Source organism: Myotis myotis, unplaced genomic scaffold, assembly GCF_014108235.1.
Source record: "Myotis myotis isolate mMyoMyo1 unplaced genomic scaffold, mMyoMyo1.p scaffold_m19_p_1, whole genome shotgun sequence".
NCBI lineage: Eukaryota > Metazoa > Chordata > Mammalia > Chiroptera > Vespertilionidae > Myotis > Myotis myotis.
This window is the reverse complement of record NW_023416313.1, coordinates 197,743,963-197,758,333: the sequence shown is the minus strand read 5'-3', so window position 1 is coordinate 197,758,333 and position 14,371 is coordinate 197,743,963. Positions and strand designations below refer to the sequence as shown.

General features: G+C 36.8%; 1 protein-coding gene across 16 annotated transcripts in view; it reads right to left on the bottom strand.

The window, feature by feature from the left end:
- GPHN (gephyrin) overlaps positions 1 to 14,371 on the bottom strand; it is a 439,201-nt gene that overhangs the window by 31,631 nt on the left and 393,199 nt on the right. For 9 of the 16 annotated variants that reach the window (XM_036310186.1, XM_036310220.1, XM_036310276.1 and 6 more), the window contains 4 exons: positions 12,834 to 12,889; positions 10,192 to 10,311; positions 8,214 to 8,272; positions 7,213 to 7,366 (listed from right to left, as the gene is read on the bottom strand). In XM_036310186.1, coding sequence (XP_036166079.1) covers positions 7,213 to 7,366; positions 8,214 to 8,272; positions 10,192 to 10,311; positions 12,834 to 12,889 — 389 coding nt within the window. Of the gene's footprint in view, positions 1 to 4,064; positions 4,161 to 7,212; positions 7,367 to 8,213; positions 8,273 to 10,191; positions 10,312 to 12,833; positions 12,890 to 14,371 lie in introns of all 16 variants that reach the window. The other 7 variants (XM_036310162.1, XM_036310177.1, XM_036310194.1 and 4 more) reach the window with 1 other exon arrangement.

Sequence of the window (14,371 nt, the reverse complement as noted above, 5' to 3'; positions counted from 1 at the left end):
AGCAAAAGGCATTGAAATGTACTAGTATTGAAACATACATGTAAATATAGTTGTGGAAATTGTCTATTATATTTTCCTTGTGTCTCATTTATTTAGAGCATAGTTTCATTTTTATAATTGTTCTAAAGGATAAGGCTAAATGAATACTGTAATTGAAATTACATTTTAAATCTTTGTCTTGAGTTTTTTTTTTTTTATAAAAAAGCTATTGCAAATTGTATCATTCCTGATTATACAGAACTTTGTGGGTGATTTTAAAAACATTTTATACTTCTAAAAAAAGTTACTTTAAATGTAAATGGACTAAGTGCTCCATTCAAAAGACACAGGATGGCCGGATGGGTAAAAAAACAAGACCCTTTCATATGCTGCCTACATGAGACTCACTTCGGTTCAAAAGACTCATACAGAATGAAAATAAAGGGATGGGAAAATATATTACATGAAAATGGAAATGAAAGCTGAGGCAGCAATACTTTACCAGACAAAATAGACTTTAAAGCAAAGGCTATAATGAGACAAAGCAGGACCCAGCAATTCTACTTCTGGGTGCTTATCCAAAAAAAAAATGAAACACTAATTGGAAATGATATATGCACCCCTATGTTTACTGCAGCATTATTTATAACTAGAGGCCCGATGCACAAAATTCGTGTAAGGGCCTTGGCCTCGGCCCCTGCCCGCCACCGCGGCTGCGTCCAGGGGCCTCTGCCACTGCCTCTGCCATGGCCCCAATCACTGTGGCTTTGTCTGGAAGGAAGGATGTCCAGAAGGATGTCAGGTCTAATTAGCATGTTATGCTTTTATTATTATAGATAGCCATGATATGGAGGCAACCTAGGTGTCCATCAGTAAATAAATGGATAAAGGGAAAGTGATACACACACAGACACACAATGGAATATTACTCATCCATAAAAAATAATGCAATCTTGCCATTTGTGACAACATGGATGGACTTAGAGGGTATTGACTAATAGAAATAAATCAGGGAAAGACAAATGATTTATCATTTCACTATTTGTGAAATTTAAAAAACTAAACCAATGACCAAACCAAACCAAACCAATAGACTCATAGATACAAAGAACAAACTAATAGTTGCCAGAGGGTTGGGAGGTGGGGGTATGGGCAAAAAGGTGAAGGGGATTAAGAGGTACAAACTTATAACTCAAATAAGTCATGGGATAAGTGCAGCATAGGGAATACAGTCAATAATATCGCAATAACTTTGTATGGAGACAGATGGTTACTTCTTGTGGTGATTACTTCATAAGGTATATAAATGTCACATCACTGTTGTACATCTGAAACGATATTGCATATTAACTATACTTTAATTAAAAAGAGGTTTACATTCTAGAATGAAAAAAGGAAAACAATACATAACCCATTATCTCCATATCTTATTACTTTCCTATCTACCATATATTAAATTTCAATTTCCTGTTTGTTATTGTCAATGGTATCAACTGTCTTCCCAGTATTCAAACATTTAACCTTTGATTCATTTTTTTCCCCTTTGCAGTCTGAATTATTAAGAACATTGTAATCTATCTCTTCTTTGACCCAATGTTTTTATTCACTCTCTTGCCCATCCCCAACCCCAATTTCAGGCATTCAATATGTCTGAATTTCTATAAAAGCATTATAATTGGTTATCTTGCCTATAAGCTCTTTCTTTTTGAGAAAAAAAAAATACAACAGAAACATCAACTTGCAAAACTATACTATTACTTGTATAAAAGATAAAACTGTACCAAACCATGACATATAACTCAAACTATTTTAAGTCAAACTGTTTTAACACAAGCGTGTTAGGACCTATATTCTCCAACATAAGACCATGGACAATTTGGGACTATCGTAATTCACATGGACTCATGTGTGCCAAAGAAAAGACTGTTTTAGCAACTCATTTACTTTACAAAATATGACCAGTTATTGCCTAGACCTTACTTATAAACTTTTACCTTAAAACCACCCACGATCAACTCCAGTCCTGAAAATTCTGTTTCCTTTTGTAACTTCCCCCTTTTGGGACATTACTGAGACTCTGGCAAGTGATGCTCATCCTTGCTCAAAAACTTTCATATATTCAGTTTTGTACAATCAACAAGTTTCCTTGGTTGTCCTTGTATTAAGACTTTCAGAGTCATTGAGGCTCTACCAAGATTTAGGGAGGACCCCTTGCCACCAGTAGTCTCATAGTGGTTACACTGTACTTCACGGAGATCTCTTGAGCCTCTTTGGTTGGGGGATTTTTTTTCTATGGTAATAAGTCCAGCACTATGTTAAGCTCTAATACTTTTCTGTTGTTTTGTTTTTTGTTTTCCTGATCCTTTTCTGTTTAGCTACCAAAGCTAGCTGATATTTATTTTGTTTGTTGTAAAAATAAGATTCCCAGGAATTTTTGGTTACCTGATTAAATTTGTCCTAATTTTTGTGTTTAGATTGTTGGAAAGAAAGATAGCTAAAGGAATGGGGGAAATTATGAGGTAAAGAGAAGGGAAAATGAGGGAACCCTTATCTAGTTCAGTTTGACAAGTATTTTTTAGTTTCATTTTTTTCCATAAAGGTCACCCGTGAGGTTATCTGCCACGAGTGAGAAAGTAGGGCTGCTAGTAAGATTTAAAGGGGGTAGAGAATGTATGAATGAACTATCCACTGCAGGAATGTGCAGTGACATCAGAATTACTGAGCAACTTTAAGTGCCAGGTTGACATTAAATGGCAAAAATTTGTAGTGGGTCAGGTAATCCAAGTTTTACGAATTTTTTCAGTAATGTTTTTATGCTTGGGAGCAAAACTGTAGTTGGAGGATGAAGTCATGCAGTTTTGATATTAATTTAATAAGCAAAGGAATAGATTATAAGGAGTGAAGCTGCCTGAAGTGTTAGTGAGCCATGGTCTTTAATCTGGACAAGAAGTATAATATAGTTAGAATAAAGTAATGCACTATCTAATCTGATAGATTTCAGATTGCCATTGAAAAGTTGGACAAATGAAATTTAAGAAACCTTTAGTGGGAAGCATTGTAACATAGTGGGAAAAAGTCATTATAGCCAAAAGACTCAGATATGAAACATAGCTACATCACTTACACAAAATATGTTAGGCTAGTCGCTTTGTTTTTGAGTGTCAATTTCCTGGATAATTATACTAATCTCATAGTGTTGCTTTAGTTATAAAGCACATAGCAGTCCTGGGCATAGTAGGCACTCAACTTCATATTCCTTATTAGTGGGGAAAAAGATTTTAAAGATTCTAACTTTACAGCAGCCGCTTGTGGAAGTCCCCAAAGAATCTATCTATCTCTCTATATAAAAGCCTACGCGACCATTATGACCGAAAGACTGGAACGACTGGTTGACCAGTCGCTATGATGCACACTGACCACCAGGGGGCAGATGCTCAATGCAGGAGCTGCCCCCTGGTGGTCAGTCGCTCCCACAGCCAACCTCCCATGTCCGGCCAACCTCCCATGGCCGGCCAACCTCCCGCTACCCCTCCCCCTGGCCGGTGCCTCCCCTTGGCCGGCCAGCAAACCTCCCATGATCCCTCCCTCCCATCCCTCTCCCCAGTTGGCAGGCCCTGATTGGCCGGGCACCGATCGGCCGGGCACCGATCATCCTGGCCCCGATCGGAACTGGGAGAGACGTCCTGATTGGAACTGGGCGAGACGGCCTGATCGGCCCTGATCACTGGCCAGGCCTAGGGACCCCACCCATGCACGAATTTGTGCACTGGACTTCTAGTATTACATAAAGATTTTAGACAGACTATATATATCTAAAGTTCATACTTGTTTGTACAGGCCTCTGCTATTGGCAGTGGCCAGGTAAATGATAAAAAAATGGAACAGAAAAAGCAAAGGTATAGTAGAGATAAATATACTTAATTCTCTCTCTCTCTGTTTCTTTCTCTCTCTCTCTCTCTCTCTCTTTCTCTCTCTCTGTAAGAGAACATGAATGAATGAATGGGTTATGAAATATGGCAAAAGGTAACTGAAACAGTATCTTCAAAACTAGAAGACTAGCATTTACTGAAGGAATAATTACCTACTTTGTGTAAGTAGGTAACAAGCATACAGTCTTGATTTCCTGAAGATAATGGTAGCTGGTTGACTGATGTCCAGTCTAAAGACCTATAGATCACAATCTAAAGTTTCAAGAGAATAAGAATGTATTTATCAATAAAGAGATGACATCATCAAGCCAAAATTAGCCTTTGGCTTGATAGCTCAGTTGGTTAGAGTGTCATACACCAAGGTTGCAGGTTCGATCCCTTGTCAGGGCACATACAAGAATCAACCAATGAATGTATAAATAAGTGGGACAACAAATAGATGTTTCTCTCTTTCTCCTTTTCTCTCTCTCTCTCAAATCAATCAATAAATAAAATAAGTTTAGAAAATGAGTCAAAATTAGAAAATACAACTGGGAAATATAAAGGCTGATAAAAAGGTGGAAGATACAATTGCCTCCTAAGTGTAAAACTTGCATACCCTGTCTTCCATTTATACTCACTTCCTAGGTGACTTTATTTAGTCTCATGATTTTAAACACTATGTACCAGTATATATCTAAAAAAAAGGGAATAAAACCCCTTCTGTTTATATGCTGATAACTTCCAAATGTATATATTTAGCTCTGTCTTTTTCTAAGCCCCAGGCTAAATATCTTATTGCCTCCTGGATATTTCTACTAGGATCTCTAATAAGTATCTCAAATTTAACATGTCCAAAATAGAATCCCTGATTTCTACTGCCTAAATCTTTCTCACGTGGATAAATAAATGATAACTATCCTTAGAACTGCTCAGGTAAAAAAGTTTGGAGTTCATCTTGACTTCTCACTTTTTCTTACATTCTGTTTTAAATTTACTAACAAATCCTATTGGCTTTATCTTCAAAATATATCCTGGATCTGATTACTTCTTACCATCTCCATTGCTACCACTCTGGTCCAAATCTCTTGCTGGAATATTGCAGATACTGCTAACTAGTCTCCCTGCTTTTTTCCCTTTCCTTCCTATACGACATACCATATAGAAGCCAGAGTAAACATTTAAAATTTTAAGACATGTTATATTAAAAAAAAAAAGGCGTTATATTCCACATTATGTTTTCCTTCCTCAAAATGAGCTATTATAATAAACGAGAGGCCCGGTGCACAAAATTCGTGCATGGGATTGGGGTTCCCTCAGCCCAGCCTACACCCTTTCTAATCTGGGACTCCTGTGGGATCAGGCCTAAACTGGCAGTAGGACATCCCTCTTGCAATCTGGGACTGCTGGCTCCTTACTGCTTACCTGCCTGCCTGCCTGATCTCCCCTAACCAACCTGCCTGCCTGATCGCCCCTAACTGCCTCTGCCTGCCCCTCTGCCTGCCTGATCGCCCTTAACTGCTCTCCCCCACTGGTCTGATCACCCCTAACCACTCTCCCGTGCCGGCCTGATCACCCTTAACCTCTCTGCCTGCCGGCCTGATTGCCCTAACCGCCTCTGCCTTGGCCCCCGCCACTGTGGCTTTGTTCGGAAGGACGTCCAGAAGACGTCCAGTCTATCTGGTCTAATTAGCATATTACCCTTTTATTAGTATAGATGATTGTTTCTATTATCTCTCCACCCTCATCTCCTTTTACTTTGCTCCTTTCCCTCTATACTTCAGCCACAGTGACATATTTGCTGTTCCTCAAACATGACCTTACTTCAGGGCTTTTCTGTTTGTTCCTGATGTTTGGAACACAATTCCCTTCATATGACATATGCTCTCAATGTTTTCTGATTTCCACTTTATCAGTGAGGCCTAATTACCCTATATAAAATAGAAGACTCTATCAATCAGGTCCGTACAAGAAAACCAAAAGTCCTCTAGGGATGGAGGGGAGGATGGAGAAAGGAGAATTTAATACAGGGAATTGGTTACAGATGTATTGGCTACCAAAGATCAGCAACTGTGGGAAGTCACCATCATCCCTAGGGATGTTGGGGTAAGTATTACTTAGAGTCAAGGAGCTTATACCTCTGGTAATTTCTTTCCACCTTCTAATATCATGTTAATGCATCCCAATGGCAAAACCTAACTGGACCACAGCTGGAAAGACAGCCTGGGAAATAGAGTTTTCACGCTTCTTGCCTTATTGTTTAGGGGAGAGTATAAAAGGGCTAATTTGAGGGAAGTTTCAACATATAGTATCTAGCATTGCCTCTTCTACCACCACACTTTATCATCTGACCCTTTCTTTTTCTTAATGTAATTTATCACTGTTTGTTTATTGAATACCCCTCTCCTAACCTACTTGCTTGCTGCTATATTCCCAGTGGTCAGAACCATGCCCGGCATCAGTATGGCACCATACTGAGGGGTAAAGGGTGGTGGGAGTGGTCTGTCCCAGTGGAGAGGAGCATTTTATCACTGGTATTGTGTAGAGAAAAAAACAAAAACCCAATTATCAAACCCTTCCATAAAGATCACATGGAATTTTAGCAGGAACAGGCTAGCCATGGTATCCCAATTCATTGAATTCTTTCCCACATAGAGGTGGCCTACATCACAGCAGCAGAGAGGGCACAATTCATTGTCCTAATAGACCAGTGGTTCTCAACCTGTGGGTCGTCAACCTGTGGGTAGCGACCCCTTTGGGGGTCGAACGACCCTTTCACAGGGGTCGCCTAAGACCATTGGAAAACACATATATAATTACATATTGTTTTTGTGATTAATCACTATGCTTTAATTATGTTCAATTTGTAACAATAAAAATACATCCTGCATATCAGATACTTACATTACGATTCATAACAGTTTAGCAAAATTACAGTTATGAAGTAGCAACGAAAATAATTTTATGGTTGGGAGTCACCACAACATGAGGAACTGTATTAAAGGGTCGCAGCATTAGGAAGGTTAAGAACCACTGTAATAGACCAAGTACTGAGTTTGTACAGCTGAATATCTATAGCAATCAGTCAACATTCTTTGCATGTGTGGAAAGACCATTGTTTCAGTCTAATAAATGGAAGGGATTATTTATATGTAATTTCTACTTCTTCCTTCTCATCTCCTGTACTTGAACTATCCTGAGGCCAATTTTTATTTCTTAGTTATAGGAATGTGGTAATAGTTATAATCCACAATCTTCTATTTGTAACATAGATGTCAGAAACAGTTTTATCTGAAAGTCCCCTTCACCTGACCTCCTTTTTTACCTCATTCCCTGTTGACATGACTGCAACCACTGGAAACTTATTAACTTCAACCTCCGTGACACCTACAGTTGCCAGAAGACCAATCTCTGAGGGGCCCATGTGCGTTCCTTTGGCCAACACGCATTCCCCTCTTTTAATGTCATGGCCGATGGGTCTGAAAGTCAAAGCAGAACCATAAGCACGATGAGTAAGAATAATATTTTCACTCAGAGGGAAACTTTAGTGTCAGAGAAGGAGGACACTCTAGGGAGAAAAATATTAACAGATGGGGCAGGAGCAGAGTAATGAAATGAAGAGATTCTAAAACCTGCATGCTTCTTAAATTAAAAATATTAAATCATACAACAGAAGACAGAAATAGAATTTATATCTATTACTGCTAAACAGGAATATGTTATTTCACACCTGAAAATTACTTTATAAATTGCTTTGTACCACATTTCTGTCAAAAACGCCAGTTGCAAACTTTCTTTGATATAAGGCAAGAAATTATATGGAGTTAATGATAAAAAGTCTACAGCTTGTTAGTTTTGTGGTAAGGAGAAAAATACTAATAAGATTAGAGTCAAAGAGATAATTTCTATTTGAGTCACTTAGGTTGGTCCAGTTATGTGTCTGCATAAGTCCATTCACCTTGGCCTCCTGACATAAGGATGGGAGAAGCATAGCTTTGCCACAAGGAGATTCGACAAATTAGTATTAATGAAATCAGGGTAAATATAGTCCATTGTAACAAAGATCATTTAAAATATGTGCCCTCCTTATGGTAGGACAGTGGTCTCATCTTTGCTTTTGATTATTTCATTTGCCTCTACCATCGCCATGAAAATGTAGGCAGAGCAGACATGGACTGTAGAGTTCAGAAAATTCATTTCCTACTTGTTAAAAAACCTGAAAGATAATGGTTGACTGAACTGTGGATTTATGATAGCCATTCTTTCCTGAGTTCATGAACATGCAGAAACAAAAGTTGGCTATACATTTTATATGTTATGACTTACCTGATATCTTGGCCTGGCCGAGCTTGCACCAGAATTCGTACTTCAAGTTCTTCGGTGCCCTATAATAAGAGGAAGTCGTGCAATTTCAAACAGGACAGTCTAACAGAATTTCTGATCAATGGAATTTAGCTACATCAGATAGGCCCAGAATATATACAAATAAAGAGAAACAAAAAAACATTTGCTAAACACTTTGACATGATAAATTTCTACCATAGGTTCCTGCAAAATTAGGTTTGATGCCAAGGACTAAATAAAATATTTTTACACTTTAAAAAAATATACCAATTAAAATTCTGAATCTTACTTCGTAAGTAGCATTCTCAAGGAAAAATAATTTTATATATATTATTTATATGTAATGTTTGTATGGAAAAATAATACAATTAATAAATAATAATGTAAGAATAAACTGTTTTGCATACTCACAACTCTAAACCTACCTTTGCCCCACCTTGTATATGTATTTGGTTACCCTAGTTACTAGACCCAATGAATGTGTAAGGAGATAACCTATCTCTTCTGTTCCCATGAATCATGGGTTTAATACTATACCAAGGTTCCCAAATATCTGCAGAAATTTCCGTGAAGGACTTACAGTTTGCCTGGTAGTAAATTTCTATAAATGAATAGTGATCATCAATTTTACATTTATGGGCTGTGAATAATATTGTGAGACTGGAACTGGGTTTTGTCATCTGGCAGAGTCTGTGGAGGCATGTGTTCTGCATTTCAATGTTCTGTTGGCTTCCTGATACCAATAAATCTGCTGGACAGTTTTAACAGCAAGCAATGTGATCTGTATGCCAAGAGTTGAACTTTATAAGATGAAGTGTGATAAGATGTGATAAGATGATTTAAAAAATTCCCAGATCAAGAAAAGTGGCGGTCTCTCAACATGACCAAATTTTACTATATGCCAGACCAGGAGAATATTGTTATTTTTAACTTCAGCTTTTAAAATATAAGCTACCTTAAACTTCTTCACAAAATAAGTAAGATAGCCAGTCATTAAGACTTCAGTTGAAACCATTCTTTTATTGGTGGCTGATCCTCTGGCTGTAATAATTGCCACTAGTTTCAGTGACATGAAGGCCTGCTTAGACCAAAAAAGATCCCATGGTCCTTTATTTCAGGCAATAGAGGGGGAAACTGGTATCAATTTAATATTTCCAGGCTGTCACTAGGTGGCACAGATTTTTCTGAAATATAGATACTAGAACTGAATGTTATTTTGTTCAATTGTTTGGCTTAGTGTAATATTTAAGAACCTGCCCAAGTGTTCTTTGTTAAATTTTTCTCTATTAAGTCTCCCTTTACATTTTATCAGAAGCTAGTGTCTGTTAACAAACTCCTTAGCTAGAAGGTATGTTAACAATTAATACCTCTATCTTTTATCTTGAGGTAGTTTCTTTCCTTGTTTGCATGCAATATTTCTTGAATCAATGTGGTTCAAGTTCTGCTATAATCACAGTAATACAGTGGGTCCTCAGGTTATGTCAGAGATCCATTCCTATGGCGTGACGTAACGCGATTTTCACCGTAAGTCGGAACCGACCTACATAAGCACCTACATCACTCACATGGAGCACATACACAGCAGTAATGAAGTGAAACAGTAAAAAAATTTGACCTTTACTTGTGGTAAATAAATAATAAAAAACATAAAGCACATATGTACATACATCGAATGACAGAAATTTAAAAAAAAAAAAAGGGAGATGGTGACGTAACCACCAAACGACGTACGTTGAGTCCGACGTAACCCGAGGACTGTCTGTAATCATAAAAATGTCTCCTATAACAAGAGATTTTCAAGCCTAAGGCAATTCATTATTTAGTGTAGACTCATACACTACATTGTAAGATCCTAACATAACCAAAAGACACTGGGTTATTCTCATAAACATTCCAGAAAATGGATATGACTTAATATACTACCATAGGAATGTAATGATAAGACCTGGTGATAACGTACATCATCAGACTCCCTGATAAGTTCGGTATCTTCTACTTGTACTACAGCATCAGCACCGCAGGGGATTGGAGCACCTGTTGTAACCCGCATGACTTGTCCAGGCATTACTGTCTGAGTTGGCTGGAAACACAAACATGTAAGAAAGAGGTGATTTACTTTACTGCTGTTAAGTAAAACTAACATTTTCCTGTAGGAGATGTAACATTTTTAGAAACAAACCATAAAAGGAAAATCATACAGTCTTGTTCATTTTGGGCCAATGTAATGAAAGCTAGTCACAAACAGGTACAGGTACACTCTAAGAGGCTTTAACTTGATTTATCGTAATGACCATTAGATGCCTTTTGTGGTACCCTGTTTTCCTTTTGAAGAACTGCCACTTACACGTGCCATTATTGTCTCTCGCTCAAATAATGTGAATTTTTAAAATATATATAAAGTGATTTCAGAGTCTTTAAGAAAAAAATGCCATGCAAAATGATTTTATGCATGACAATTATGAAAAACCAGCACATTAGACATTTACTGAAGTTTTGATATTTGAGAAATGTCATAACTTAAAACTAAACTTTTTGGTTAAATATAGGCAAGTCAGAAAAATTATTTAAATTATTGCTCTTGAAAATCTTTCTACCAAATGTAATTAGATAATTTCAAAATGATTGTAGTGCCTGTAATAATTTGGATGAAACATTATATCTGAGATTTTCACTGTCTGAACTCTCATAGGAATGGTAGGAGACCAATTATAGGACCTGCCTGGTAAACTTCTCCTAGCATAGGAAAAAGCATATTTTTATAAGATCCATCTGATAGGTTTGATCTGGCCTCAGATGAATAACTTGTCATTGGCCATGATTTAGGTCAGAATTGGGAGGAAAAATGCTTCCAACTTCCTCGAAGATAAAATTCTGAGATAATATTAATTCCCTAATAAAAATCTTTCCAGCCTGGCCAGTCTCACTCAGTGGTTGTGTGTCTACCTATGAACCAGGAGGTCATGGTTTGATTCCCAGTCAGGGCACATGCCTGGATGGGTTGTGGGCTCAATCCCCAGTAGTGGGGGCGTGTAGCAGGCAGCCAATAGATGATTCTCTCTCATCATTAATCTCCCTCTCCCCTCCTCTCTCTGAAATCAATAAAAACATTTAAAAATAAGTATCTTTCCAAAGATACCTGCATCATAATTATTTATTTAAAATCTTAGGTTATGTGCTTGCTTCGGCAGTACATATACTAAAATTTTAGGTCACAACATGAATATATTTAACACTACTATGCTATATACTTAAAAATGATTAAGATGGTACATTTTAAGTTATGCATTTTTTAACAGATTAAAAACATTTTAGGGAATAGCTAAGGATATATACCTCTCCACTGGATATACATATGGAGTAAAACTGGAAATTTATTTATTAGAACAGCTTTAAAAAGCTTTTTTCAATATTATCACTACAAACAATCCCACTAATAGATAATATTATTGAACCCTCAATCTATGTTTGGTACAGTGTTAAGTGCATTATTACATTCAATTTATATAATAATCTAAGCTCAACAAAGATAGGAATTTGTTTTATTTTTCTGTTTGCCTCTCCAGATCACATCATCATACCATCCTGTGCTGCGGCCCAGAAGACTGACCTCTAATGGACTATTTCAACCAGGTTTCCATCACTGGATTCTGGTTAGGTAAAGCCAATGGGAGGGGTCAACAAGAGAGAGAGGGCAGAAGAGAAAAGCAGGTTTATATTCCCTTTGCTCTTTCCCTAATGGGCTGCACTTTGGTGAAGGCCAGGTCATCACTATCACTGACAGGTGACCCTGAGCCATAGCTATGAATCTCCACAGGTCCACTTCTTCAGACATAGAGATCGTAATGGAATTTCACTGTTATCCCCTGGGTGCTTCACATTTCTTCGTTAGTTTCTCTTAACCCATCTATATCTTGGATAGTCCCCACATTACTCTTCTTAATCACTTCTTTCCAGACATATTTATTGCTCTACCATTCCAAAGTCTCAAAAGTGTCTGGCACAAAGTTGGTAGTCAATAAATATTTCCAGAATGAATAAATGAACATGAATAATCTCATTATCACAACAACTACATGAAGTATACAATCCTTTGTGACTTACAACTCCAGTGTTCTCCCTGCTTTTCTCACAGTTATTGGAGAAAGTGATTCTTGGGATTGTACTATGTATCCCCTTATTCTGCTATTTGAAAATACATTGCAGGCTCATTCAGAATTGTTATATTTTAATGTAATCTTCTGCCAAGGTAATACCTGGCTCTGACTACTACAAACAATTTGTAGTTCCCTGAACATTCCATGTAATTTTTAAAACACTTCATTGATATTTATACAGGAAGAAAGAATCATCCAATCAAGGGCTGGAAAATGTTTGTGGGCATGTCTATGAGACATGACAACAACTCCACGCCCTATATTAATAGATGCAGATTCTTACAGCAAGAAAGAATTGGTTCTTCTCATGGGAACTCTCCTTTAATCTCTAATAACGTGTCTAATCCCTCTTTAAGATTTCCCTTACAGTGATGGTTTAAACTTAGAATTAGATCCTGGAAGTGCATGAAACTGAACTCTTTAGGGCCTGTCAGGCCTATGAATCTACCTGTTCACCGGCTTGGGATTCCCCAATGATGAAACGATCTCCTGGGCCATCAGCAGCTGTGAGATGAACAGAACCAAGAATCAGAATGGACCTATAGCAAGGAATAAAAACCTACTATTGGAATTCTAAAATTTGACTCAAATGATCAGATAGGCCTCAGGAAAGTGGAATCTCCTAGATGAAACAATGGCTTTACTAGTACTCCTGGTTTGGTATTCCAAACTCACAAGTACCAATAGAAATGTTCCTAATTCATGCTCTTTCTTGGTGTCACTTGAGATGGTCTTCCTCTTGCTTGATAATTTCCAAACATGTACTTTTAAAATAGGAAGTTCTTTTTGTCTATCTTCCTAATGAATACCACCTTATTCATGGGTATGCATTTGTGATGTGTGTGTGCCACTCATGGATATTACTATACATTTCTCCATTTTCTATAAAATTTTTAACTATTTCATACTATTTTAAAAAAAGTTATCACTCAGTTTGATCTTTATAATTACCCAGTGAAGTAGGAAGAACATAACATTCTTTTCTCCTTTTGGCATTTGAAGGAAATGAGTTACAGAATAAAGGAATTCAGGTAGAAAAGGTTAAGTACATTGAACAAGTTCTGGCTTGTGGTAGAGCTAGGACTAAAATCCAGTCTCTTAATTTCCAGTACAGTGTGTGTGTGTGTGTGTGTGTGTGTGTGTGTGTGTGTGTGTATTTTATAATGGGTCAATGTATATTATTCTGAATCAGAATGTATAGGCAGTGCTGCATCACATTTTTTCCATTAATTATTTTTAAATTGGAAGAAACCCTTTCACTATTGAGATTGAAAAAACCTTCTTATCCATTTTTTTCTGAATACAGTATAGTAATGACTGGATAAAAATACTCCTAGAAATAAATACATTCAAAAGGGTTTTCTTCACATATGATGTGGATTTCAGACCAATATGACTGGTAAGGCAATATCTACCTAATAAGTTTTAAGATCAGGACCATTAGTTCATGTTATCTGTATACAGCAAGGGTGTAGGACACATACACAGAAAAGATAACACTTTCTATAATACTATTTTAATTACATTTGCAATCATGCTGATAAATAATAAAAGTATTTTCCTTATTTTAAAAAGGACATGTGAAATTCATTATTTCTCTATGTGACTACAACACTGTTTTTTTTACTAAAGGCTTGTAAGCAATAATGTTTAAATGAGTCACTCTTTTCGCACAGGCTTTGGTTGACCTATTGTGGAGGGAGGTAAGAATTAACATTGGGTATCTTCTACGTAAAAGATATTGTATCTCATGCTTCATAACATTATATTATTAATAAACTCTTGACTTTCTTTTGTTTGTTTTTAATCTTATAGTATTTTCAGCATTCACTTGTAAAAAAGAGAACAGTTTTCCTGTAATGCTATTCTTACTATGCTGTTTTCATGGGCTCTTCTTTTTTAAAAAAACTTTTTTTGAAGTGAAAAATTTAAACAAACATAAAAGTCTTTGCTTCAACAATTATCAACATTTTACCAATCTTGTCT